General features: G+C 41.5%; 1 protein-coding gene across 7 annotated transcripts in view; it reads left to right on the plus strand.

Annotated features, from left to right (window-relative positions):
• Positions 1-25,055, plus strand: part of LOC144063818 (DENN domain-containing protein 1A-like) — a 125,205-nt gene that overhangs the window by 9,387 nt on the left and 90,763 nt on the right. For all 7 annotated transcript variants that reach the window (XM_077585687.1, XM_077585688.1, XM_077585693.1 and 4 more), the window contains exons 4-8: positions 17,103-17,152; positions 17,804-17,923; positions 18,934-19,003; positions 19,356-19,436; positions 23,774-23,827. In XM_077585687.1, the coding sequence (XP_077441813.1) occupies positions 17,103-17,152; positions 17,804-17,923; positions 18,934-19,003; positions 19,356-19,436; positions 23,774-23,827 (375 nt within the window). The remainder of the gene's footprint in view (positions 1-17,102; positions 17,153-17,803; positions 17,924-18,933; positions 19,004-19,355; positions 19,437-23,773; positions 23,828-25,055) is intronic.

Raw genomic sequence — 25,055 nt, forward strand, 5'->3', positions numbered from 1 at the left:
AAAATTCTTTCAATTTCCCTCCAGCAGGGACATGGATTTAGTTTTTACAACCCACAGGAAACACATACCTCAGAACTTACCGATACCTACAGCCTGTTTAGCAAGCAAACTAGTGATAAGACTGCTTATCAGTCCCCAGACCATCTTTTATGGTCTGGTCTATCCACAGGAATCAGCCATGTGTTTTTGGAAACAACGCCCCATGGAAGTTATATGGTACAACAGTACCCTCCAGCGGTCACTATCGCTATTTTTCTCAAGAAAAATGCCGCTCCTAATTAATCTGAAGTCTACATAATTCGGGACATAAATGGACTCTATGTACTTGACTGACATCAAGTGACTTCTGTTGTTTATCTTTGTACACAAACTGTATGTCTATCTCAAATGAATGTGTGTAACTTCTGCAGCCATCTTAAGTTTAGCTAATTAGTAAGCTTAGCGGATTCAATAACTTTATGATCGCGGTAATGTTTGAAATATGTTCAGAATGAAGCATCTGGCTTGTCAATTCTGATCAAAAAGGATCAAATGCTATCCCAAAAGCTCTGTCTCAGTTGACCAAGTCTGCTTCATGCGCACGGAAGAGGCGGGACTACTGCCCGACCCCCTGGGACACAGTTTAAAAGCCAGCGTGCGAAGGAACTTCCCTCTCTTCCTCGCTCCCCTCTTCTTCGCTCCCCTCCTGCCATGTGAACTTCTCCTGACCATCACTAGAAACGTGGTCGCCGAACACGCAGGGAGCAACCACGTGGCTTCTTCCTTTGAGCCCCGGACTTGAGCCACAACGCGCACCCCAAAGCACGCATCACGCAAGGACTCGCAACCACACTGCACGCCCCAAAACGCGAGTGTCTTCCTGTCGAGAGCCAACCCACCTACACTCCGCTCTCTGAATCACGCAGCGCCCCACCGACCCGGTTCCACGACGGGTGTTAGGCACCAAGCTGCTGCGCGCCAGCGACCCATTTCTGCTCCAGCCGTGCGCCCGAGACGCCCCGCAGCGCCCAAACCAACTGACTGCGGCCTCTCAACCGCACAAGCACATCACCACCAACCTGGACTTGTGCCAGCCAAAGACCTGCCGCGGGCCTCCACGCCGCGCGTGCACCTCGCCACCAACCGGAGACCTTCAGCGGCCTCTCAGTCGTGCGCCCATCACCATCAGCCAGAGACTCCAGTGCATCATTCCAGCTGCGCGTGCGCCGACCGCCCAGAACGCCTCCAACAGAGTTTTCTTCAACTGAGGATCGACGCCCGCCGAGTCTCTCTCCTGTGCACCTGAACCAGTCTGTAAATGTGCCTTCATTGCAATCTGACCATATACTACTGGTGCAATATTTTAATTCAAATAAAAAAAGGATTGACTGGTCAAAACGCTTCCATCTCTATTCCCCATGTACCTTTTTTATTCCCTTTTTATCTTAGTTCGTTAGGTTGCATGTTTTCTTTTTATCTTTGATTCACATTTTTTAAATTCCGTTTCATTAATAGGGTTAGGCTGTGACTGATATATGTGTGTGTTTACTAAATAAATTTGTTGTCTTGAAATTCCATTTCTGCCGAATCGTTTGTATTTACTGAGTGGATTAGTAATTATCTTATGAAAGCAAAGTAGCAACTTCAGATTATGAATACTTGATAATAGGATTTTTATCGTTTATTTTGCTCCTGCAAACAAGCAAAATCAACGTGGCGCCCCCAAAGGTTGCTGAGGAAATTACAACTCCCCTCAGTACCGTCTAAATTTCTCGTTTGCCATTACGGCAACCCAAATAATCGCTACAACATATAATTATTAAATCTTACCTTTGACTTCACGGTGATGTTATTGTTTTATTAACTCTTTCACTGCCACTGACATTTAAAGACGTCAAGTAAAAACCTACGGATCACTGCCAATGACGTCAAAAGACGTCATCCAATGTTTTTTTTTTTTTTTTTTTTTTGAAACGGGTAGAGGAAACCCTTCCGCATGTCTGGTGAAAGTTTCCAGTCTGTCTGTTGTGCCTAATGACTATTTTTGGCCCCTAGAGGGCAGCGATGACTCTCTTTTGACAAGATCGGGTGGGCGTCAGTAGAGGCGGAGCTAGAGTGTCGAGCAGGAGATGAGAATGGAAGACAAAGGAAAAATGGCGGCCGGTCGCGAGGAGCTCACGCCCGAGACGTTTTTTTCAAAGACCAAAAGCATCGCTGAAAGAGCACATTGTTGACGACGATGATCATCATCGATGATGAAGATGAGGGTGGTTACTCCGTGGTTGAGAAGCATTGACACGGCAGTAGAAGACGTTAGATGGAGCTAGATGGAGGAGGGAACGGGCAATGGCGAGCGTTTGCAAGCAGCTCTACACTTACAAGACGAAAGGCATCGACCAACGCTAAAATAGTACATTGATGACGACGATGATCATCCTCGATGATGATGAAGGTGAATCCGAGCTTGACGGCGAAATTGGAACCGCTGACGCGGCGGCTATGACGGTGTCGTAACGCGGAACACAACCGAGCACGCACAGGCGGACGTTCGATCGGACGACGGAGAGTGCCCCCGAGTCCAATGCATATTCATCGGAGGAGTGTGTACAGTCTGCTACTTGCTTTTTATTCCCCGGAAAAAAAGGCCATCAAGAAAGTGTAACGTTTGCACGCAAAACGGACCAATGTGAAAGTGAAAGTAAACTGTTGTGCGAGTCCTGGCGTTTCCTTGCACGCAGGAGAGCGTTACAAAAGGAAAAACCGTATTTGAAACATCCACATAATTGTAAGTAGTACCACAGTTGCACACATTTGTAAATAGTTTGCGAAATTGTTTTGTCAAATTGTTACACTGTTGAATGGAAATAAACGTATTTTGCAATCAAACAACACTTTTTCATTGTTGGTGAAAGCGTTTTACAGAAGTAAAGCACTATTTAGGTGTTTGTGGCATCATTCATGGACAAAAAGAAGTGTACAATTCACTAGAGTGCATGAAATAACATAGTTTCACAAAAAGCTCTTTTTCTCCGTTTTTTGTTTCAAAAGAGAGAATTTCGGTGAAAGTAACCATTTTCTATTGTTGATTACTGAAGAACGGAATAAGGTAGAAACAAACTTTTTTTTCTGATGAAAGCTGAGTCCAATCTTTCATTTGGTAGTATGTGTGTTTCCATAGTCCAAACACAACATTTTCTGTGGAACTTGAAAGATCACTCAAAATGCTTAAATCGGCTGGCAGTGGGGACAACCCGTTTCTGAAAACGTCTGGCAGTGAAAGAGTTAAATATTAGGTGTTTTGCTGGTTCTTTTCTAATGTGGAAGTAAAACGCCCGGTTCAGTAAAACTTCTCCTTGTGTGCTTGCTGGGCCCCCGGCGAGCTGGCTGCAGCATGCTCTCTTAAAACACCTCTGAATGGCCACACAACACAAGCCATCAATTCTTCAATAAACATTTGAAACAAAACGGCTCCTTGCCGCAAGAAATTGTGGAGGAGGAGGGGAGAAGAGGGAAGAAAGAAAAGAAGGAAAAAAAAGACTACCGCGAGTAGGTCGCTAACCAGAGCCTGCTGCTCACAGGGCGAGCATGCTAACCACTACACCATCTGTACAATTTGGCTCAACAGCACAAAAAGTTTTACTTGTAGTTTACACAAGTTTCAGCCAGAACCCTTTCTGGGATTTTAAGACGGCCAATTGTCATTGCACTTTGGCATTCCAAATGTGAAGAATAATTGATTGCATTGAATATATTTGGACAGATTGTTTACTGATAAAGGCTACTTTTTTTTACTATTCCATGGAGGTCTCAGAGAAAGTGGGCGTGTGTTTAGTCCGCAGAGGCGGTGCGGGTGTGGATCCCCTTCGAATGACGTCAAAAAGTGCCAACAGCTCATTTTCTAAGGTTGGGAGGGGCTGGTGCTTGGAGAGCAAAATAACCTAGAATTTGGAAAACGCCACTTTGGTGATGTTTTTGGTGAGGAATTAGCATTTACAAAAAGTTGATTTTTCTCGTTGCTGTCCCTTAAATATCTGTCTCTATTGTGCTGCTATTGGCTAGCTTACTAACGTGTGTGGCGTGCTTGCCGAATGTCTGCACAGAAAAAAAGTAGCTTTATGGAATAAGTCATGGGCATAAGATTGCTTTTCAGCAAACAAAAGCTCCATTTAAAGTTTTTTTCCCCCCCATCAATATATATATATATATTTTTTTTTAACATTTTCAACTGCACGCAAAACTTGCAGGGAAAACAGAGCACCTTCTCACAAAAGACAATTGTAGTAAAAAAAAGTGATTGTACATTATTGACACAATAACCAAAATTTTCTCCTAATCACTCAAGTAGGTCATTGCCACCAGAAATCAGTTTTAGACATCATCTTCAATGTCCGTCAAGTCAGTGTGTTGGGCAAAGAGCATAAATGGTCTCCAAATCCTTTCAAACAAGTCCTTTTTCCCTTTAAGCAGATATGTGATGCGCTCCAGTGGAAGTCACCAACATTTGTTTAGTCCACTGAACTTTTGGCCTTTTTGACGTTCTTCCAGTGCAATGCAATCAACCTTTTTGCTTGTAATACACACATATCAACGAAAATCTGCTCATTTTTTGTAAACCTTATGTGTTTGGGAAATAGGCCTAAAATTAGGAGTGAAGGTTCTAATGGTAAATGCTTAAATATAACATCTTTCACAACTTTCTTTATTTCCAACCAAAATCTTTTAATTTCTCTACATTCCCAAACACAATGGAATAAAGTTCCCTTTTCTTCCCCACACTTAATACAAGTGTCTGGAATATTTGGATTGTATCGGTTCAATTTTACAGGAGTAATGTATACACGCATCAGCCATTTGTATTGTGACAATCTTAATTGAGAATTAATAGTTGGCTTATGGGCTTTTCTACAAACTGATTCCTATTCTTCCAATGCCAAATTTAGTTCAAAAATTTTCTTCCAAGCTTCTGATTTCAAAATCGAGTTATCTGAGGAATAGGATAACAACAAATTGTAAAATCCTGAGATGCCTCCCTTTTTAAAATCATTTTTACTAATCATTTCTTCTAGCGTTGTGATGGGAGGTTTTGTTTCGCTCCAATATAACTTCGAAGTTGCAAATATTTGAAAAAATATTTCCTCTGTATATCGTATTTAAACATAACCATATCAAATTACATCATATAATCTGAGCATTTTGAATATAAAGCCTGAATTTTCTCCAGTCCCTTTAGAGCCCATTGCTTAAACACAGCATCAGCCCTTCCAGCACAAAAAGTCCTGATTTCCCCAAATAGGGGTTAACGGTGATAAAACACCCGGCTCCTTAATAAATCTCTTAACATCATACCATACCTTAACCATATTTCTAACTATTGGATTACCTGTTTTCTTAATCAAAGTATTTTCATTATCAGAAAAGAGAAACTGAGGCATTGAGGGGACTAAGGCATTGCATTCCATCTCTGTCCATTGGGGGGCATCTGCATTACTAAAATAATACCTTATAGATCTAAACTGGGCTCCCCAATAATACCATAGTATGTTTGGACACTTCAGACCTCCTTCATTGTAGGGCAAGTGAAGAAGGGTTAGTCTTATTCTAGGACTTGTATTTGACCATAAAAAAATGTAAAAGCAGTTTTTTAATTTGTTTAAACCAGTCAGTAGGGGGTGGCAAGGGAATATTCTGAAAAACATGTAATACTTTCGAAAGTATATTCATTTTGTAAATATGAATTCTACCAGTGACATGGGAAGAAGCATCTATTGACATTACTTGTGATTTCTTCTGTAAGTGATTGATAATTACGCTAAGCAATCAGGCCTAGATTTGGAAGAATCTGTATACCCAGGTTTTTAAATTCAGAAACTGAATTCAATTGTGAAACAACTGCGGGTGGATTTTCTCTCTCTTCTTTATCAACAGTATAGAAGATTTCAATCAATTTTTTTTTTTTTTTATTTATTTTTTCAGGAAAGCTCAGTATTGTTCATTCGATTTGACATCATCATTGCTCTCCTTTTTTTTAATTTTTTTATAAAAAAAAAAAAAAAAATAAAAAAATATATATTTTATATATATATGTATATATATATATATATATATTTTTTTGTATGTGAATGTGTGTGCGCGTGCGTGCGTGCGTGCGAGCGTGTGTGTATTCATCAGTTCACCTAAAGCCTATTAAAAAAAAAATCCCATACTAATAATATAATATAATAATAAATTGCCAAATGCAGAAACATCAATGTAAGTTACCACAATGTGGTGGCTCTCGCTAACAGACAGAATTAAGTAACCAGAATTAGGTTAAAAAATTATATATACGTAGACCATGTTTCTATAAATTTTGATATTTGTTTTTTATTTGAGGCAGATATTTTTTCCATTAAAATGTGATTTATGAGGAGGTTAGACCATTGGTCGATATTCAGAGTTTGTTTATTTTTCCAGTTAACAAGAATTGTTTTTTTTGCGATAGTAAGGGCTACAAGTGTAGATTGAAATTGTTTATCTTTGTTTATCTCTTCTTTGTTTATCAACAGTATAGAAGATTTCAATCTATTAACAACATACCCTGAAACATGACCAAACTCATCAATTAAATCTGTCAAGGCAGGAACAGACGAATGTAATCGTGAAAAAAATAGTATCACATCATCCGCATATAATGAAATCCTATGTTGCACCTGACCAATTGTAATTCCTGTAATATCTACCGACATGTGACCCTAGAGCTATAGCAAATGGTTCCATTGCCAAGGTGAAGAGCAAAGGAGATAACAGGCATCCTTGGCGGCATCCACGTGTGATTAGAAAGGGTTTAGGGGGGGTTGTCCCTTGGCGCTGTCGTAGCCTGGGAGGCCCTGGGGGGTTGTGCTTGCTCTGTCCTGGCCGGGGTCGACGGCTCCCCTCTTTGGTGGAGGTCTTCATGCATGCCAGATCCACCACACCAGCGTCTATCGAAATTCAAACACAATCTGCTTCTTCCTCTGGTCGTTGAATCGGTGGAGGCTGATGTCTGTGGATCTCACTCTGCTTCATCTATCCTTCCTTCCTCTCCTCAGTCTCTCCTTTGGTCTCTTGAGGTCTCCCTAATTTGTTGGAATTTAGATGTTTCTGGGGTTGGTGAAAGACTCTGGTTGGTAACCCGGTGGGTAGTAAGTGATGTCTGGTCGGTGCTGGATTTCACTTTCCTTTTTTTTCTTTGATTCTTCCTCGGGTCTCCTAAAAAAAACCTCATGACTCTAGCTGGATTCTGAAGTATTCGGTTTAGGTGAACGGTATGAGATTTTTAATAGGTTTTAGGTGAATTAATGAGTACACAGGCGCACACGGACATATTCACCCACATAAAAAAAAAAGAAGAGAGCAATGATGATGACATGTCAAATCGGTAAATGAACAATACTGAGCTCTCTTAAACAAAAAAGAAGAAATGGTTTGGATACATTTTTGTTTGTTAAAATTTCTGCCGTTGGGTGTAGATGCAACAGCCTCACCCATTTCCGAAATATTGGTCCAAAACCAAAGCGTGTCAATACATTTAAAAGATATGGCCACTCCACCCTATCAAACACTTTTTTCTGCATCTAGGGAAAGGAGGGCCAAATCTATAGTACTGTCTAATCCTTGAATGATATTGAGGACTCTCCTCAAGTTAGTTGTGCAACCCTTGACGCCCCAAAACAATCTATATGATATTTGATCTATATGAATGGTTGATGGGAGAATGTCTTGTAGACGTGGTGCTAATAATTTACAGAGTATCTTTAAATCTGAGTTTAGCAGATTTATTGGTCTCATGTTTTCACATTTGGCAATAGTATAATTAATGCGCTGGCCATTGATTTGGGGGGGGGGGGTGTACCGTTACAAAATGTTTCCTGTAACATTTCCAAAATTGGTTTCACTTACATTTTTTATATTAGTCTGTCGGAAATCCATCAAATCCAGCCCTTTTTCCTATGCTCATACTATCTATTACTTTAAGAATTTCCTCTTCGCTAATCTTAGCATTGAAATGTTGGCTAAATATGGGACTGCTGAAAGCAGCACATATTACTCTCCATCCTAGTAAATCCCCAGATGTTTCCGCAAAAATGCGGCCCGTACCGTAGATCGCACCGGGACAAATGAGGTATCAAACGATGCGGCTCGATCTGACTCGGTGCGGCATTACTTTTCTAGGAATTCCGAGTTACCATGGCGACGCAATTCCCAAAAAAGTCCCAAAAAAGTCCCATAGGAAATGAATGGAGAAAGGGGGAACAAATTACAGATCAAGCACCTTTTTCCAAGACACGCTGCGCGCGCATTCGTTATCCGACCGATATGAATTTTAGCTCATTTTGTATCAATTTTTCCCATCTTTAGCTCAGTGTCGAAATTTATTTTAAGGAACGAAAGCTCTCCCCCCAGTGCGGGTTCAAAGACAGTGAGTGAAATAGCCTTCTATTACACTCTGTGGAGCAATTAGCCTTTGAGTGGCGAGAACCAAAAAAATCTATTTCCAAAAGGCAAAAGTTTCACTTCAACTCGTCACCATGGCCACAATCTTTGCTCACTAGACATCAAATTCTCACATTTTGTAGTGACAAGTCTCTTCTTTCAGACAAATTAACTTTTATTTGGCTAAGGTGTCATTTAGTACCTTTATTTTCACTTTAAGCGAGGAGAATGCGGACTCTCTCGCCTATCTTTTCCATGTTAAATTCAGGCGCCTTTCGCTCTTCATTTCTGATAAATCATAAGTTTTCAACCTACTCTCATTTGGTCATTTTTCATCCGATTAAAAAAAAAATGAGAACATGTTCGTGTTCCCCCTTGCCGTTCTAACGAGCCATTTCTTGAATCTGCATCTTCAACCGTTAAGTCGTGAGAGGCTTTTGTTGGAGGTGTGCGTCTCTCATACAATATCAATGGAATGTGGGTGCGTGACGTCTCCAAGTCAAATGTGTGTGTGTGAAAGTGCATTTTTCTTAAAGGGACAGTAAGATACTTTTAGTTTATGTTGATTATGGTTAACTTCCACATTTCTTGACCGATTCCAGTCGTTTGAATTTTAAACTGTTCAGCTCATTTACATTTTTTTAAATACATTTACAGGGACACTGAGATACTTTTAGTTTATGTTGATTATGGTTAACTTCCACATTTCTTGACCGATTCCAGTTGTTTAAATTTCAAACTGTTCAGCTCATTTACATTTTTTTATGGACAGTAAGATACTTTTAGTTGATGTTGATTATGGTTAACTTCCACATTTCTTGACCGATTCCAGTCGTTTAAATTTTAAACTGTTCAGCTCATTTACATTTTTTTAAATACATTTTCAGGGACAGTGAGATACTTTTAGTTTATGTTGATTATGGTTAACTTCCACATTTCTTGATCGATTCCAGTCGTTTAAATTTTAAACTGTTCAGCTCATTTACAAGAGTCAGCAGTCCCATTCAAAATTTCCGCGGGAATTTTTCTAGTTTCAGCCCTAATATTCAGTATATTTATCTCTTCAAGGAAACCATTTTGTGCGTTTCCAGCTAGATGACTGTAATTCATAAAGTTTTTCATAGTAATTTCTAAAATCTTTATTAATCTCTATCGGGTCCCCGTTTGCATTTACTATTTACCATTTTAAAATCTTTCAAGCTTTTTTATTTTAATTGCTGTCTTTTCCTGCATTGCTCCTTTGGTTTCGAAGACGCATACAAATTTATATAACCCTTAATATAGACCTTAAAGGCTTCCCACTTAATACAAGCGGTAGTTTGTGTTGTGTTTATACTTAAGTATTAAGTTTTATACGTATTTTATAAGTTTTTTTACCATTTCAAATCATGTACGCCGTACACCGACTTTTGTACGGGGAAAAAAAATGCGCTGACATGCGCATGCGTAGATATACATAGAGTAAATATCGTGGAAGCAAGCATGGAGGAGCCACCTAGTAAGAAACGAAGAACTCAAGGATCGGGTCGACACCAGAAAGAATGGGAGTTACTTCAAGGTGAATATGCTGGCTGGATTAAAGCATCGTTAAGAGGCACTCAATTCTCATTCTGTGTCCCTTGCAATAAAGACGTGAAAGTTGCTGCGAGTGGATTTTACGATCTGAAGAGCCACTTTAAAACTGCCGGACACGTGGAGAATGTGAAAAAAAACAATTCACATGTCCCATTAACCAAGCACTTCGTCTCTACCGCAAATCCTGCAGCATCCCACAAAACGACAAATGCGGAAATTCTCTTCTGCCATTTTCTTGCTGAGCACAACATTGCTTTCACAGCTGCGGACCACTTCTCGGATTTGGTGAAAGTTATGTTTCCGGATTCACAGACAGCTAAGGTAATTTATTATTATTATTATTATTAGTATCATTCATATCTACAATGAATCAGCATTTATGGCACCGTGTCAAAAATTAAAATTTTATATTTTAATATTATATTTTTGCAAGAGTTTGCATGTCGGAGGACCAAGGCTACGATGATTGTTAAGGAGAGCCTTGCACGTGGCTACACCCAAGACGTCATTCAGTACTGCAGAGCTCACCCATTTACCCTCATGATTGATGAAAGCAATGATCGTACTACCAAAAAGCGACTTGTTGTGTTAGCTCACTTCTTTGATGGGGAGAACACAAATACCAGACTCCTCGATTTACCAGAGTTGGCATCAGGCACAGCAGCATCAATCTTTGCCGTTATTGACAACATTTTACAAGAAAATGACATTCCATGGAGTAAGGTTGTGGGATTTGCAAGCGACAATTGCAACACCATGGTTGGAAAGAAAAACTCTGTCTAGTCTAGGATAAAATAAAAAAATGGGGCTGTTTTTAGTGTTGGATGCATTTGTCATCTTGGCAATCTGTGTATCAAAGATGGACTGAAGACATTGCCAGTAAACATAGATGACTTGCTGGTGGATATATTTTATTTTTTTAAAAATAGTTCCAAACGAATTGAGGATTTTAAAGAGTTTCAGGACTTTACAAATTCCGAGCAAGAAAAAATCCTAAAGCATTGTCCGACACGATGGTTGTCTCTGCAAAAAGTGGTTGAAAGAACATTGTCTCAGTACGAAGCACTCAAAAGCTACTTCGCTAGCCATGCGGATGTTGAAAGGGCAGGTTAAGTGAAAAGCATCCATTATCGACTTCAAGACCCTGTTACTCTCCTCACACTCCACTTCCTCAGCTTCATCCTGCCTCAAATAAATCAATTCAATATTGTGTTCCAAACAGAGGCATGTATGATTGGAGATTTGCTACCAGAAATGGAAAGACTCTTAAAGAAACTCTTGGTGAAATTTGTGCAAATGGAACATGTCAAATCTGCTGATAGCCTGCTGGCAGTTGATTATACAAACAGATGCCTGCAGCATGAAGATAGCAGGCTTGCTGTTGGCTTGGGCACCAGGGCCCTCTTCCAAGACACCAATGAGGAGGATGAAATCAGGCAAAGCATCACACCAGCCATGCAAGCAACTTTTTTTTCCTCTGTTCGCTCCTTCTACGAGGCTGTTGTAACTAAAATGATACAAAAATTTCCATTTGAGAATACAATACTGAGTGACTTGGTGGTGTTGGACCCCAGAAAGAGAGAGATGTTGGATTACACAAGTATTGTTAAGCTTGCAAACAGGTTTACACCAGACTTTGATCAGGAACAATTAAAAGATGAATGGGAAGACTATCAACTAATACCTGATGATCTTCTCCCTCAGAAAAGTCAGGATGGACAACCAATTCGTCCAGAGACATTTTGGCCTCATGTGTTCAAAATGAAAACTGGTTTGGGGCTGGATCGCTTTCCACTGATGAGAAAGATGTATCTAATTTTACTCAGCCTTCCTCACAGTAATGCTGATAGCGAGCGGGTTTTCAGCCATGTGAGGAAAATTCATACAGAGTACAGAAAGACAATGGGAACAGACACTCTTACTTCTTTATTACAGATGAAATTGAACTGTGACAAGTGTTGCTCACAAGTGAGACCCTCATTAGAGCATATAAAGTCTGCTAAATCATGCACATTGGCTTACAATAGGAAGCACTGAAGGCACAGTTTATTGCATTGTAAACTTTTTAAATTGAATAAAAGACTTTGTATGCAAATTACCTTTGTTATTTCTATTACACTGTCTGGTTACCGCGAGTAAACATGCGTCGTACGGTGTTTGTAAGGTTTTTTTGGGGTTTGTAAGGGGAATCATAATCATTTATAAGGGCAGTTATCGGCAGAGGTTGACAGGTATGTACTATCTAGAGCACTGTACAACTCGTTTATAGTGAGTGGCGCATCTAACATATCTTTATATTCAGTAGTTAACTGAGGTATATTTAAGATACTGAGGAATGCCTCAATATGCTCAGGGTTAGGCTTGTTAGTTTCTGAGTATAGGTTACGATAATAGTTATAAAAAAAATGATTAATTTCTTCTGGTGATTGTGTGCATTCACCAGTTGTCCCTTTAATAGCCGTTATAAGAGATTTTTCCCGATTGCCTTGAAGTTGGTTTGCAAGAAATTTACCTGATTTGTTATTATATTCAAAGTTGTTGTATCTCAATTGTTGTATTATAAACTCTGTCTTTTTAGTTAGCATATCGTCTAACTGTATTTTTGTATTTTGTAAGTCAGTCCATATTTGGTTATTTGGGTTTATTGCGTACTCATCCGTCAGTTGTTTAATTTTATCTTCCAAGTCTTTTTCTAATTTTTGATACTGTTTCTTTTTATAAGATGAATATGATATAATTTTACCTCTAATTACTGCTTTCCCAGCTTCCCAGAGAAGAGATGGCGATAGGTCTGGAGAGTCATTTATTTACAAAAAGTCTGCCTACTCTTTTCTTATAATTTTGTCAAACTCTGCATCGTTTAGCAAAGACACTTCTCATTCACAATAGCAATTAACTATGTTCTTCACCTGTCCAAGATGGCGGCTCAGCCTCACACTTTTACCCCTGTCCAAAATGGCCGCTAGCCATGCCCTTACTATACAAGGGTGGCGGCTCGACCGACGCTTGGCAACACTAAAGAGGTGAATCTACTAATTCAAAATGGTGTCTACATGCGCTTCTCTCAGCGTCAGTACTATACAAGTGACTCTACACGCTGGGTCATTCAACCTGAATCAAAGTGTTTTTCTGAGTGGACACTCTTCTTAACAAAAGCCTCACACCGACCGCACCAATATGTAGCGAGTTGGGTTGCCGTAGTGGCGAACGAGAAATTTAGACTGTACTGAGGGGAGTTGTAATTTCCTTAGCCACATTGACTTTGCTTGTTTGTAGGAGCAAAATAAACGATAGAAATCTTATTATCAAGTATTCATAATCTGAAGTTGCTACTCAAATGAATCCACTTCGTAAACACAATTGATTCAGCAGAAATTTAATTTCTAGACAACAAATTTATTTAGTAAACACACACATATAAGTTACAGCCTAACCTATTAATGAAATGGAATAAAAAAATGTGAATCAAAGATAAACAGAAAACATGCAACCTAACAAACTAAGATAAAAAGGGAAGGAAAAAGGTAGATGGGGAATAGAGATGGAAGCGTTTTGACCTGTCAATCCTTTTATATTTGAATTAAAGCGTTGCGCCAGTGGTATATGGTCAGATTGCAATGAAGGCGCACTTACGGACTGGTTCAGGTACACGAGAGAGAGAGGGACTCGGCGAGCGTCGATCCTCAGTTGAAGAAGACTCTGTTGGAGGCAATCTGGGTGGTTGGCGCACGCGCAGCTGAAATGCTGCACTGGAGTCTCTGGCTGATGGTGATGGGCCGCTGCAGGTCTCCGGTTGATGGCGAGGTGCGCGCGCTGCGTGGAGGCCGTGGCAGGTCTTTGGCTGGCACAAGTCCCGGTTGGTGGTGAGGTGCTTGCGCGGTTGAGAGGCCGCAGTCAATTGTGTCAAGCAAGTAGTCCTGCCTCATCCGTGCGCTTGAAGCAGACTTGGTTGACTGAGACCAAGCTTTTGGGATAGCATTTGATAATTTGTGATCAGAATTGACAAGCCAGATGTTTCATTTATCATTCTGAACACATTTCAAACATTATCGTGATCATAAAGTTTTTGAATCCGCTAAGCTTACTAATTAGCTGAACTTAGATGGCTGCAGAGGTTACAAACATCATTCATTTGAGATAGACATACAGTTTGTGTACAAAGATAAACAACAGAAGTCACTTGATGTCAATCAAGTACATAGAGTCCGTTTATGTCCCGAATTATGTAGACTTCAGATTAATTAGGAGAGGCAGGATTCTTGAGGATAATATCGATAGTGACCATTGGAGGGCACTGTTGTACCGTATAACTTCCAAGGGGCGTTGTTTCCAAAAACACATGGCTGATTCCTGTGGATAGACCAGACCATAAAAGATGGTCTGGGGACTGATAGGCAGTCTTATCGCTAGTTTGCTTGCTAAACAGGCTTTTAGGTCTTGGTAGGCGCTGAGGCATGTGTTTTTTGTGGGTGTGTGAGGTATGTGTATCCAACGAGTTTTTCCTTTTTGAACTGTCTCTGGTTGGTTTGAGAAAACACATGGTTGAGGCTTGCACACACATTCTCCAGGGGGAAGTGTTGAAAAAGGCAAAATATATATATATATTGTGGGTGATGGGCAATATTTGTTACAGTATAATCCAACCACAACACCAAAATGACTCTTTCCTTTCTTTTATCCTTTTTCCAATCCTCTTTTTTCTCCTCCTTTCTTTTAATCCTAGCATGTCTAAGGAAACAATACAAAAAAGAGAGAAGGAAAAAAAGAAAGAAACAATACCCATCACAATGTCATGAGAAAGAACATGAAAAATTCTTACTTCTTGACTAGTGAGTCCACTCCTTTGATGGGAAGAAAAACCTACAATCTTCTTCCGTATAACCATTGACTTTTTGCCTGGTGTGTCTGGCCATCTCCCGCTCCACTTTGTCACGTTCATCAACCCGGACCTGGATGCTCAAGACCCGAAGCATCGGTGCAGCATTGAGCACTGTCTGTAAGGTTTTCTCCTCGGATCCCACTGTCATCCTTAGCTGAGCCGGGTACATGCACCTTGCTTTATTGTTTTTCTCCTTGAGCTGGTTAACAATGTTTCTGAATTGGGCTTGTTTCCTCTGCAACTCCAGAGAGTAGTCATTAACAAAGTAGATCTGCCTCTCGTCCATCTTCACTGTACGCCGTTTTCAGACTTTCTGCAGGATCTGCTCCTATACTGTGTATTTGGCAAATTTAACCACAATAGAACGAGGAGGATCATTTCCCTTAAGTTTCGTCATTAGCGCCCTGTGCGCCCGGTCAATCTTAATGTCCACTTCAGTTAGCGGGCGGTCAGTCAGCACCTTCGGCAGTAGCTGCATGATCAACATCTTATGTTTTTTTATGACAAATTTTCAACTGTATCTGTTCAACGGGCTCAGAATAACCGATAAAAATGTAAAAAGAAAAAAAAAGCATTTCTTGAAACCCGCCTAAAGAGAATCGACAAGCGTCACTGACCACAACCCACGATGGATGCCCCGTCCGCCCACACGATCGTCTAATCGGTCTACCATAGTAATTCTCAGTCGAACTTCGCTAGTCAAGGACTCTCAAATAGGGGAGTAACGGCAAACAAACTTAACCGACACGATTTGTTTTTCTGCACACGAACTTCTGGAAGCAGCATCCTGGAAGCAGAGTACGGACTAGCGAGACAATCCTTGCCTTTTTAATGTCTGCATTCAGACCTCTTTCACATCTGCTTTTCCTTTTATATAAAATGACGCTCCGGTACCGTCCTCTTTTATGTCCCATTTTGGACTTTTTTCATGTCAGCCTTTTCTGCATATAAATGATGATTTGTGTGCAAATTAACAGTTACGTTCCAGCCTTGACTAGGTCATAATGTCTCCTTAAAATGTCATCCATTATCTACCACTTATCCGGAGTCGGGTCACAGTAGCAGCAGCTTTAGTAGTGAAACCCAGAATTCCCTTTCCCCAGCCACTTCATCTAGCTCCTCTGGCGGGATCCCAAGGTGTTTCCAGGGCAGCTGAGTGACATAGTCTCTCCAGCGTGTCCTGGGTTGTCCCTGGACCACCTCTGCAGGGAGGCGTCCTGATGCCCAAACCACCTCCGCTGGGTCCTGTCAATGGGGAGATGCAGCGGCTCGGCTCTGAGTCCCTCCCGGGTGACTGAGCTTCTCACCCTATCTCTAATGGAGGGCCGGGCCCGAACACCCTGCGGAGGAAACTCATTTTTGACCACTTGTATCTAGGATCTTGTTCTTTCAGTAACGACCCACAGCTCGTGACCATAGGTGAGGGTTGGAACGTCGATTGACCGGTAAATTCCTTCTTTATTACAACGGACCAATACAGAGTCCACGTCACAGCAGACGCTGCACCGGTCTGCCTGTCGATCTCCCGCTCCATCCTGCCCTCACTAATGCACAAGACCCCAAGATACTTGAACTCCTCAGAAGGATCTCATCCCCGACCTGGAGAGAGCACGCCACCCTTTTCCGACTGAGGACCATGGTCTCGGATTTGGAGGTGCTGATCTTCATGCAAACAGTTTCAGTCTTGACTGAGAACTGCTTCAGTGAGACTTGGCGATTGTGGCTTGAAGAAGCCAACAGCACCACATCATCTGCACAAAGCAGAGATGTAATGCTGAGGCTACCAAAACTACCATTTCTATTGAGAATCTGTGGAGGGTGCTCAAGGTTTGGGTCTATGTTTGGAGGCCAAGAAATTTGGAAGATATTGAAGATTTTGCCATTGAAAAATTGGCCAAGATCATCTCTTAATAGACATACAAAACTACCAAAAGATGTTGCTGTCGGTTTTGCATCATAAAGGCTATTGACTATTAATTGCCACAGGGCTAATAATGTTGGCCTTTGCATTTGTTGTTGTTGCTTTTTTCATGATGCAATTCATCCCCCAAAAAAAGACCTCATGCAGATGTTATCTTTGTTTTGTAAAAGCAGCCAAACTTAAACTTTTGTGGTCTCAACAACAAAGTGGCCTCAGCTATGCACTGTGCTATTTTTTGTAAGTTGACATGATGAAAGTAAGTACTATGCATGCTAATAATTTTCATGTCTTCCACAGGAAACTATTAAGACCGTGCCAAAGTTCTGCTTTCCGTTCTGCTTGGATAGGTAAACAGATCCAACTTTCATCTTATCTGTCTGTCTGTTTGTTGTTTTGTTTGGACTGGGTGCAGGGTGTTTATGGTCTCCCTTATCGATAGGGTGAGAAGCTCGTCTGAGGGAGCGTTGAGCAGCAGCAGGGGCTGCGCTTGGGAATTATTTGGTGATCTAACCCCAATTACAACCCTTAATGCTGTGAGGGAGGCAAATGGGTCCCCTTTTTTTATAGTCTTTTGGTATGACCCGGCCAGGGATTGAACCCACAACCTCCCAGTCTCAGGGAGGACTTTCTACCATGAGGGCACTGACCTGAACTCGTATTCATATTGCACATTTTAACATGTAAATTTGTGTAAAGTATAGCCAGTGTTTAGGATAGGAACCATGTGGGGTGGTTCATAATTACATAATAGAGGTGTTAACCCCCTCAAAAAAAGAAAATAAAGAAAAAAGAAACAGAAATACGGTATAACGTAACTGCGATAACTCTACTACTACTACTACTGCTACTTATTTACTCAACCTCAAAAACTCTTCTACCCACCGTTGTCTTAACTCATTTGCATTGGAAGGTTTTCAAGCATAACGTGCCTCTTGAAAACTCAGAAGTACTTGTATCAGGAAGTTTTCTATACTATGAAATCTTTTCTCTCTCTGCAGGGTCATGGCCAACGAAGCGGAACAGAATTTCACATTTGTGCTGACTGATGTCAACAGTAAACACAGATTTGGATTTTGTCGCCTCTCCTCACGCTCACACACCTGCTATTGTATACTTAGGTGAGGGATGTCTTTCCCTTTTTATTTTCTTTGAGCTTTTGAATTAATAGTGCAAGTCCATTATTTAGAAATTTGTAATTAGAGGGATGCACCAAATTTTCGGCCACCTCAAATTTTTGGCTGAAAATGGCAAAAAAAAACAACACGTTTTTGGTTGAAAGACAATTAACACCAAAACAATACTGTCGAAACAGGATGTTGTGGTGATGCAAGCAAAAATCTCGGCCAGCAACTGTTTCACTGGCGTTTCAGTGCGGGTGTTTGCATTGGACGAGACAGTTTTATTCACGCACACCGGAGAGGGGGATTTGTCGCTTGATAGACATTGTGCATTTCAACGCGTTGAGAGCACCAATGAATACAGTACTTCACTTCTGTCCTGGGACTATGCTGTGCCACTCTGGAGCACCTTTTTTTTTTTTTTTACTTTGACTCGACCACTTTTTCAGTGGCAATCAAGGTGGCCGGTTGTTCTGGTCTTTGACAAAAAAACAAGGAGGGGGAGGAGGAAGAGGAGACCGTGAATGGCAAAAAATAATTGACAAGATTTCAAACAAATTATTATTTATCTTTGTTTATTGTTACTTTAATTTAGTTATTTGACATAGGTTCATGTAACACACCGCGATTTGGAATGACTGCGTTAACTAGAACAAACAATTTATCAGCCATTTGCCTCAAATGATTTGAGGTTGGAATGGGACCGTCAGAGTGTGATAAACCCGATTTCCCACCTTCTTCGAATGCAATTGCAATGCTTTGACTTAAGTTTAGTAAATACAGTTGTATTTATAAATTATATATATATATATTTTTTAAAAAGCAAAATTGGCATAATTTCTTTTGCCGTTTTGCTTTTCGGCTAAGCGTTTCTTATTTTCGGTTTCGGCCAAACATTTTCATTTCGTTGCATCCCTATTAGAGTGAAACCAATATTACAGAGCTGCTTACATTATACGGTCCTGAGTTGTCAAGTTTTAATAAACTAAATGTTTATTTGTATTCCCCAGCTACCTGCCCTGGTTTGATGTGTATTATAAACTGCTAAACATCATTGCAGATTACACTGTGATTGGCCAGGTAAGGAAAATACAGGCATTGTTACTTTGTATTATTGTTGGCTTAAAACCCCCCAACAACATTTAGTATGTAGAAAATGGCCCCATATGGCACCAGTCTACAAAGTCCATCATTTAATTTGCCAATATTTGAATGGGTCTGTATTTGTTCAATCATCAGTGTAGCTGTATGTGCAACATAATAAATGCAACAGTACTAAATGTGGACATTATAAAGTAGGATTTGAGAACTCAATGAATATTGTAAAATTGTATAAATGGCATAATTCGCACGAGAGCGAAAGTCATGTTAAAATTTTGGGGGGAATAATATTTATTGTAGATTTGCCAATTTGATCTTTTGAATGCTTTAGGAAATCAATTTCCGGGATCTCTTGGTGTCCTTACACAGCCTTTCCATTCCTAAGCCAGGTGTTCCTATTCATCTTGCTATGGTGAGTCACAATTCACCAATTTCATCATTTTTAAGTTAAGAACATTACACCTTAAAACGCAGATGTGTAAAATTGTATGTATTGCATTTTGCATAGCAGGTACACATTTTGTCCTCAAAGTTCACTGGTATGATTTGTCACCCATAAGAAAAATGCTTGTAAAGCCAGTACTTTTGTCATTTCAGTTGCAAAAATGAAATGCCACACTTGTAGTTGAGGTTTGTGAGTTAGTTGGTTAGTTAGTCAAATTAATTTGGTATGAAAATTTACTACTACTACTACTCCTCCGTGAGTCATCACCTTATCATAGTGGAGGTGTTTGCATGTTTCAATAATCCTCGGAGCAATGTTGTCTGGGGCTTTATGCCCCTGGCAGGGTCACCCTAACCTTGCTCTGCAAACTGAATTCTCGCGGTATTTGTAAGTTCACAAACTCCAGAGAATACATCTTGTACCGAGCACGCTGATTTTCACCGATGTGGTTCGGACCAATCGCAAAGCAGTATGGTGTTTGGGGGTGTGATATGTAGCTGTGACGAAACCAGGATGTGCCAATGCTGTGGGGAACAAACAAACCTAGCAAGGGCAAATGGGCGCTGTAATTAATTCTGTTCTGGCAGAATAACTCACCTTTTCCTTGTTGAAAGTTGAACAACGAGAGGCACTTTGTGCATTTATAGCTGGTAAAGAAGTTCATGCTTTTTTTCCCCCCTACGACGAGAACGAAGACGACATTTTCGTCCATTGCCGTGATTTGTCAAAACCAAAGTTTAGGTAGACATGCACAAGATGCCGAATTGTCCAATCAACTTGAAGTATTGTAAAGAATACTTCGTCTATCCCGAGCAAATCACTGTGGCGCAGTCCCAGATTAATATTGTGGAGAACTCCCCTGAGTGAATTACATTTATCAGCCTGGCTATTGCCAGGTTAGGGTCACCCATAGCAAACAGGTCCTAAGTGAGGGCAGACAAAGCATGGCTCAAAAAGACCCCTACGATGATGAATAAAAATGGATCACGGTTTCCCTTGCCCGGACGTGGGTCACAGGGGCACCCCCTCTGGAGCCAGGCCTGGAGCTGGGGCTCGAAGGCGAGTGTCTGGTGGCCGGGCCTGTACTAATGGGGCCAGGCCGGGCACAGAGCGAAAAGGCAACGTGGGTCCCCCTTCTCATGGGCTCACCACCTGTGGGAGGGGCCAAAGGAGTCAGGTGCACAGTGAGGTGGGCGGCAGCCAAAGGCGGTAGGGGGCCTTGGTGATCCGACCTACCCCTGGCTACTGAAGCTAGCTCTTGGCACATGGAATGTCACCTGTCTGGCGGGGAAGGAGGCCGAGCTGGTGTGCAAGGCCAAGGTTCTGTTATTGGACTTCTGTGCTCGTCACGGATTGTCCATAACGAACACCATGTTCAAACATAAGGGTGTCCATATGTGCAGTTCAATGATTGACTTTGTAGTTGAGTCATCGAATTTGCAGCAGTGTGTTTTGGACACTCGGGTGTTTTGGACACTCGGGTGAAGAGCGGGGCAAAGCTGTCAACTGATCAACACCTGGTGGTGTGTTGACTCCGATGGCGGGGAACAGTCTGACCTGGTAGACCCAAAGGTGTTGTGAGGGTTTGCTGGGAATGTCTGGCAGAATGACAGAAAGTCATGGCAGAATGTCAAAAAGTTTCAACGCCCACCTCAGAACTTCTCCATTGTCTCGGGGGAGGCAGGGGACATTGAGTCAGATTAGACCATGTTCGCGACTTGTTGAGGCGGCCGATCAGAGCTGTTTCTGTCGTGGCGGTAATCCCCGAACCTGCTAGTGTACACCAGCGGTAAGGGATGCCGTCAAGCTGAAGGAGTAGTCCTATCAGGCCTTTTTGGCCTGTGGTACTCCGGAAGCAGCTGACGGGTACCGGCTGGCCAAGCGCAACATGGCTTCGGTGGTTGCTGAGGCAAAAACTCGGGCTTTGGAGGAGTGTGGCGAGGCAATGGAAAACGACTTCCTTTGAAGAAATTCTGGTCCACCATCTGGCTTCTCAGGAGAGGGAAGCAGTGCTCCATTAACACAGCCCCTGTGTCTAAATTCACAAAGCTGGGTCTTCCAAAGGCCGCATTTGTCTGCTGTATGACGTCACTCCCGGCGCGCACTCAAGACGTTTTGAGTCAGTGGAGAGAATACTTCAAAGACCTCCTCAATTCCACCAACATGCCTTCTTTTGAGGAAGCAGAGTTTAGGTACTCTGAGGTGGACTCTCGTGTCTCTAGGGTGTGCAGTGATGCCGGTCCCAGTCCAATGTGGTGAAGAAGGAACTCTTGATTTATCGGTTGATCTACGTTCTTCCCCTCACCTATAATCACAAACTGTGGGTCGTGACCGAAAGATTAAGATCCCGGATATAAATGGCCGAAATGAGTTTCTTCCGCAGGGTGTCCAGGTTCTCCCTTAGCGATAGGGCGAGAAGCTCGGTCATCCGGGAGGGATCTCAGGGTCGAGCCGCTACTCATCCGTGTGGAGAGGAGCCAGTTGAGGTGGCTCAAGCATCTTGTTCGGATTCCTTCTGGATGCCTCCCTGGCGAGGTGTTTCGGGCATGCTGGAGAGACTATGTCCTTTAGCTGGCCTGGGAACGTCTTTGTATCCTGCCGGAAGAGCTGGTCAAACTCTGTGTGGAGAGGGAAGTCTGGGCTTCCCTCCTGATGCTGCTGCCCCCGCGACCCGACGGAGAAGCGGTAGTAAATGGATGGATGGCTTTCAGTAGCCAAGAATGATGATAAGGGCAGCAGTCCAACCTCGGTACCTGCAGACAAAAATATTGTGACCAAACAGCCAGCTCTGTCTACAGGGCACAATCATTTGGGTCAGTAGGAGTGAAGAAGCCAGCAGCCAAATTCCATTAAGTGGACCCGGTAAACTCATGATGGAGCATTGAATCCAATGAAACAAATAATTTGAATAATATAGAGAATATATAAAATCTCACTTCTACATGTATGTACAGGGAGTCCTCGAGTTACGTCTTACGCGACCTACAGGTGCTTGTCCTAAAATTAGAAAATCCTCAAAAAGTTGAATCATTTCCGTAATTCCATTCAAAAAGTCAAATTTATATAGATTATAGATTCAGGGCCCACAATTTAAATTATTTCAAGTATTTATTTGTTTATTTTTTGGGCTTCCAGCTCATAAAACTCATGGAAACAGGATGTCAAAAAATTTGAATAATGTTAAGAAATCACTATGCATACTTCCCAGTGTTTTGCATGAAAAAAAAGATGGATGGATGGACGGTATTTTCAAAACTATATGCCAATCTTCAATAGTTGGTTCGATTCCCTTTGCCTTAATCACTGCCTTGATGCGCCGTGGCATCTTGATAGTACTGTATTGTCCTCTTGTATTCCTCTTGTAATACAATACTATCAAGAGGAAAATGAGGGCCACCAGACCCCAAAACAACAAAGTTGTGGGCCCTGAATCTATAATCTATGAAAGTTTGACTTTTTGAATGGATTTACAGAAATTATTAAATTTTTTGAGAATATTCTAATTTTTTGACGAGAACCTGCACGTCGTTTTGACTTTACAGTGCCTCGTCGGTAACATCTTTTTCATTAATTTTCCACAATAATCACACCATTTTTACAGTTATTTACCTTTTGTTTTTTCTCCACAACGGACGTCCATCGAGCATGTCGGCTCACCATCAGGCGCGTCACATTTCCGTGTTTAAGTTTGAATTGGCTCCACTCTGCCGTCCGTCAGCAATGAATGTCCGTGTGGAAACACGAATATAGGTTCCGGCTCTTTTGAGTCGCGCTAATTTGTTTTTAAAAATTACTGTACAAAGTGTTTTGATGTAAATATCGACGTTAACGGGGAAATCCAACTTAAGTCGAAATTCGGGTTCCATCGCCAGCGTAGGAATGGAACTCCTCCGGAACTTGAGGACTCCCTGTATAGGTAGTCAGAAACAGGAGTAACATTAAAACATAAGAGTGAGAAACACACAGGCCTGATGTGCTGCCATCTTGGAAGTCATACCTCACAATCAAATAAATCACACAACTTCCTCACTTATCTTTGACACTGGCAATTTTCTTGTACAAATTTTGGCACAATAAAAGAGCAAACCACATGGAGCTTTAATCATTCTAGATTAATCTAACGTTAAACGTGAGGTATGGTATGGAGTTGTTCTGTGCAATGGCTTGGTTTTAATATTAACACACTGGCAATACATTTTCAAGTTGCACTGAGTTGTGCTCTGTATAATACTATAGTGCACTATGACACTATGGTAGAAGTTATAAAACCTCATAATAATGATTTGATTTTCTGTTTATTCCAGCATTTCTACTTCACTGTACCCGATTTAAAAGAGCTCCCCAGAATACCAGAGAATGTGAGTGTTTTTTTCATTTTATTCTCTTTGACTTTTAAGTGTTTACCAGTCATTCAAGGAATGAATCTAGCTAGGTCCCCTTATGCAAAGTTGTTAACAATGAACAATAACTTAAGCTTTTTGTTTGTTTGTGATGTGACAAGTATTAACATCCTTATAACTTACTTGTACTTTTAATTAAATGCATTGCACAATGCATTCAGTGAACCCAAAGAAGTAGAAGTAGATATGACTCGGTCACAAAAAACAAAATCCAGGATGTATTTTCTGTATTGATAGCTCACGGTTGGGGCTGCATTTTATCACAACAGTTGCCACGGTCGTGCTAAATAAGTTGCTGATAGGTGAAGTCAGTGGTTCTCAAAAGGGGGAACGTGTACCCCTGGCGGTACGTGAAGGCACTGCACAGATATTTTTATAAATTTAAAAAGTAGCATCCATGCAAAAATCCCTAATTAAGGTTTGTCCTAACCTCCAGGCCAAAAAAAAATCACATGTCCGTAATAATTATATGTAATTAGCTCGTCATCACCAATGGGTTCCCTGGCATCTATAGTTTTTGCGATATTAATTTCATTTTTTTTTACGCCATGCAATACCACCACTAACCACAGTGTGGCGCAGGAAATGCCAACCATGGAAGCAAAATATGGACGTAAGCCGAAAAACAACCAAATCACGTGAAAAAAATGTTTTTTCCTGGGTGGCTGGATTGAAAAAAGCATTTAATTTAACTCAATATAGGCTCCAGAAGACGACCGGCAAAATGCCTGAAATTTACCCGGGAGGCGAACCATCAATCTCGGTAGGCACTCGACCCCGCAAAGCGGAGCCTCGACTTGCCTTTAGCTACGCGTGCCATAGGTGAGAGTAGAAACGTAGATCGACCGGTAAATTGAGAGCTTCGCCTTTTGGCTCAGCTCCTTCTTCACCACCACAGAGCCCACATCACTGCAGACGCTGCACCGTTCCGCCTGTCGATCTCCCGCTCCCTCCTGCCCTCACTCGTGAACAAGACCCCAAGATACTTGAACTCCTCCACTTGGGGCAGAATCTCCTCCCCGACCCGGAGAGATCACGATCACCACCCTTTTCCGACTGAGTACCATGGTCTCAGATTTGGAGGTGCTGATCCTCATCCCGACCACTTCACACTTGGCTGCAAACTGCTCCAGTGAGAGTTGGAGATCACGGCTTGATGAAGCCAACAACACCACATCATATGCAC

Source organism: Vanacampus margaritifer, chromosome 14 (assembly GCF_051991255.1).
Source record: "Vanacampus margaritifer isolate UIUO_Vmar chromosome 14, RoL_Vmar_1.0, whole genome shotgun sequence".
Classification (NCBI taxonomy): domain Eukaryota; kingdom Metazoa; phylum Chordata; class Actinopteri; order Syngnathiformes; family Syngnathidae; genus Vanacampus; species Vanacampus margaritifer.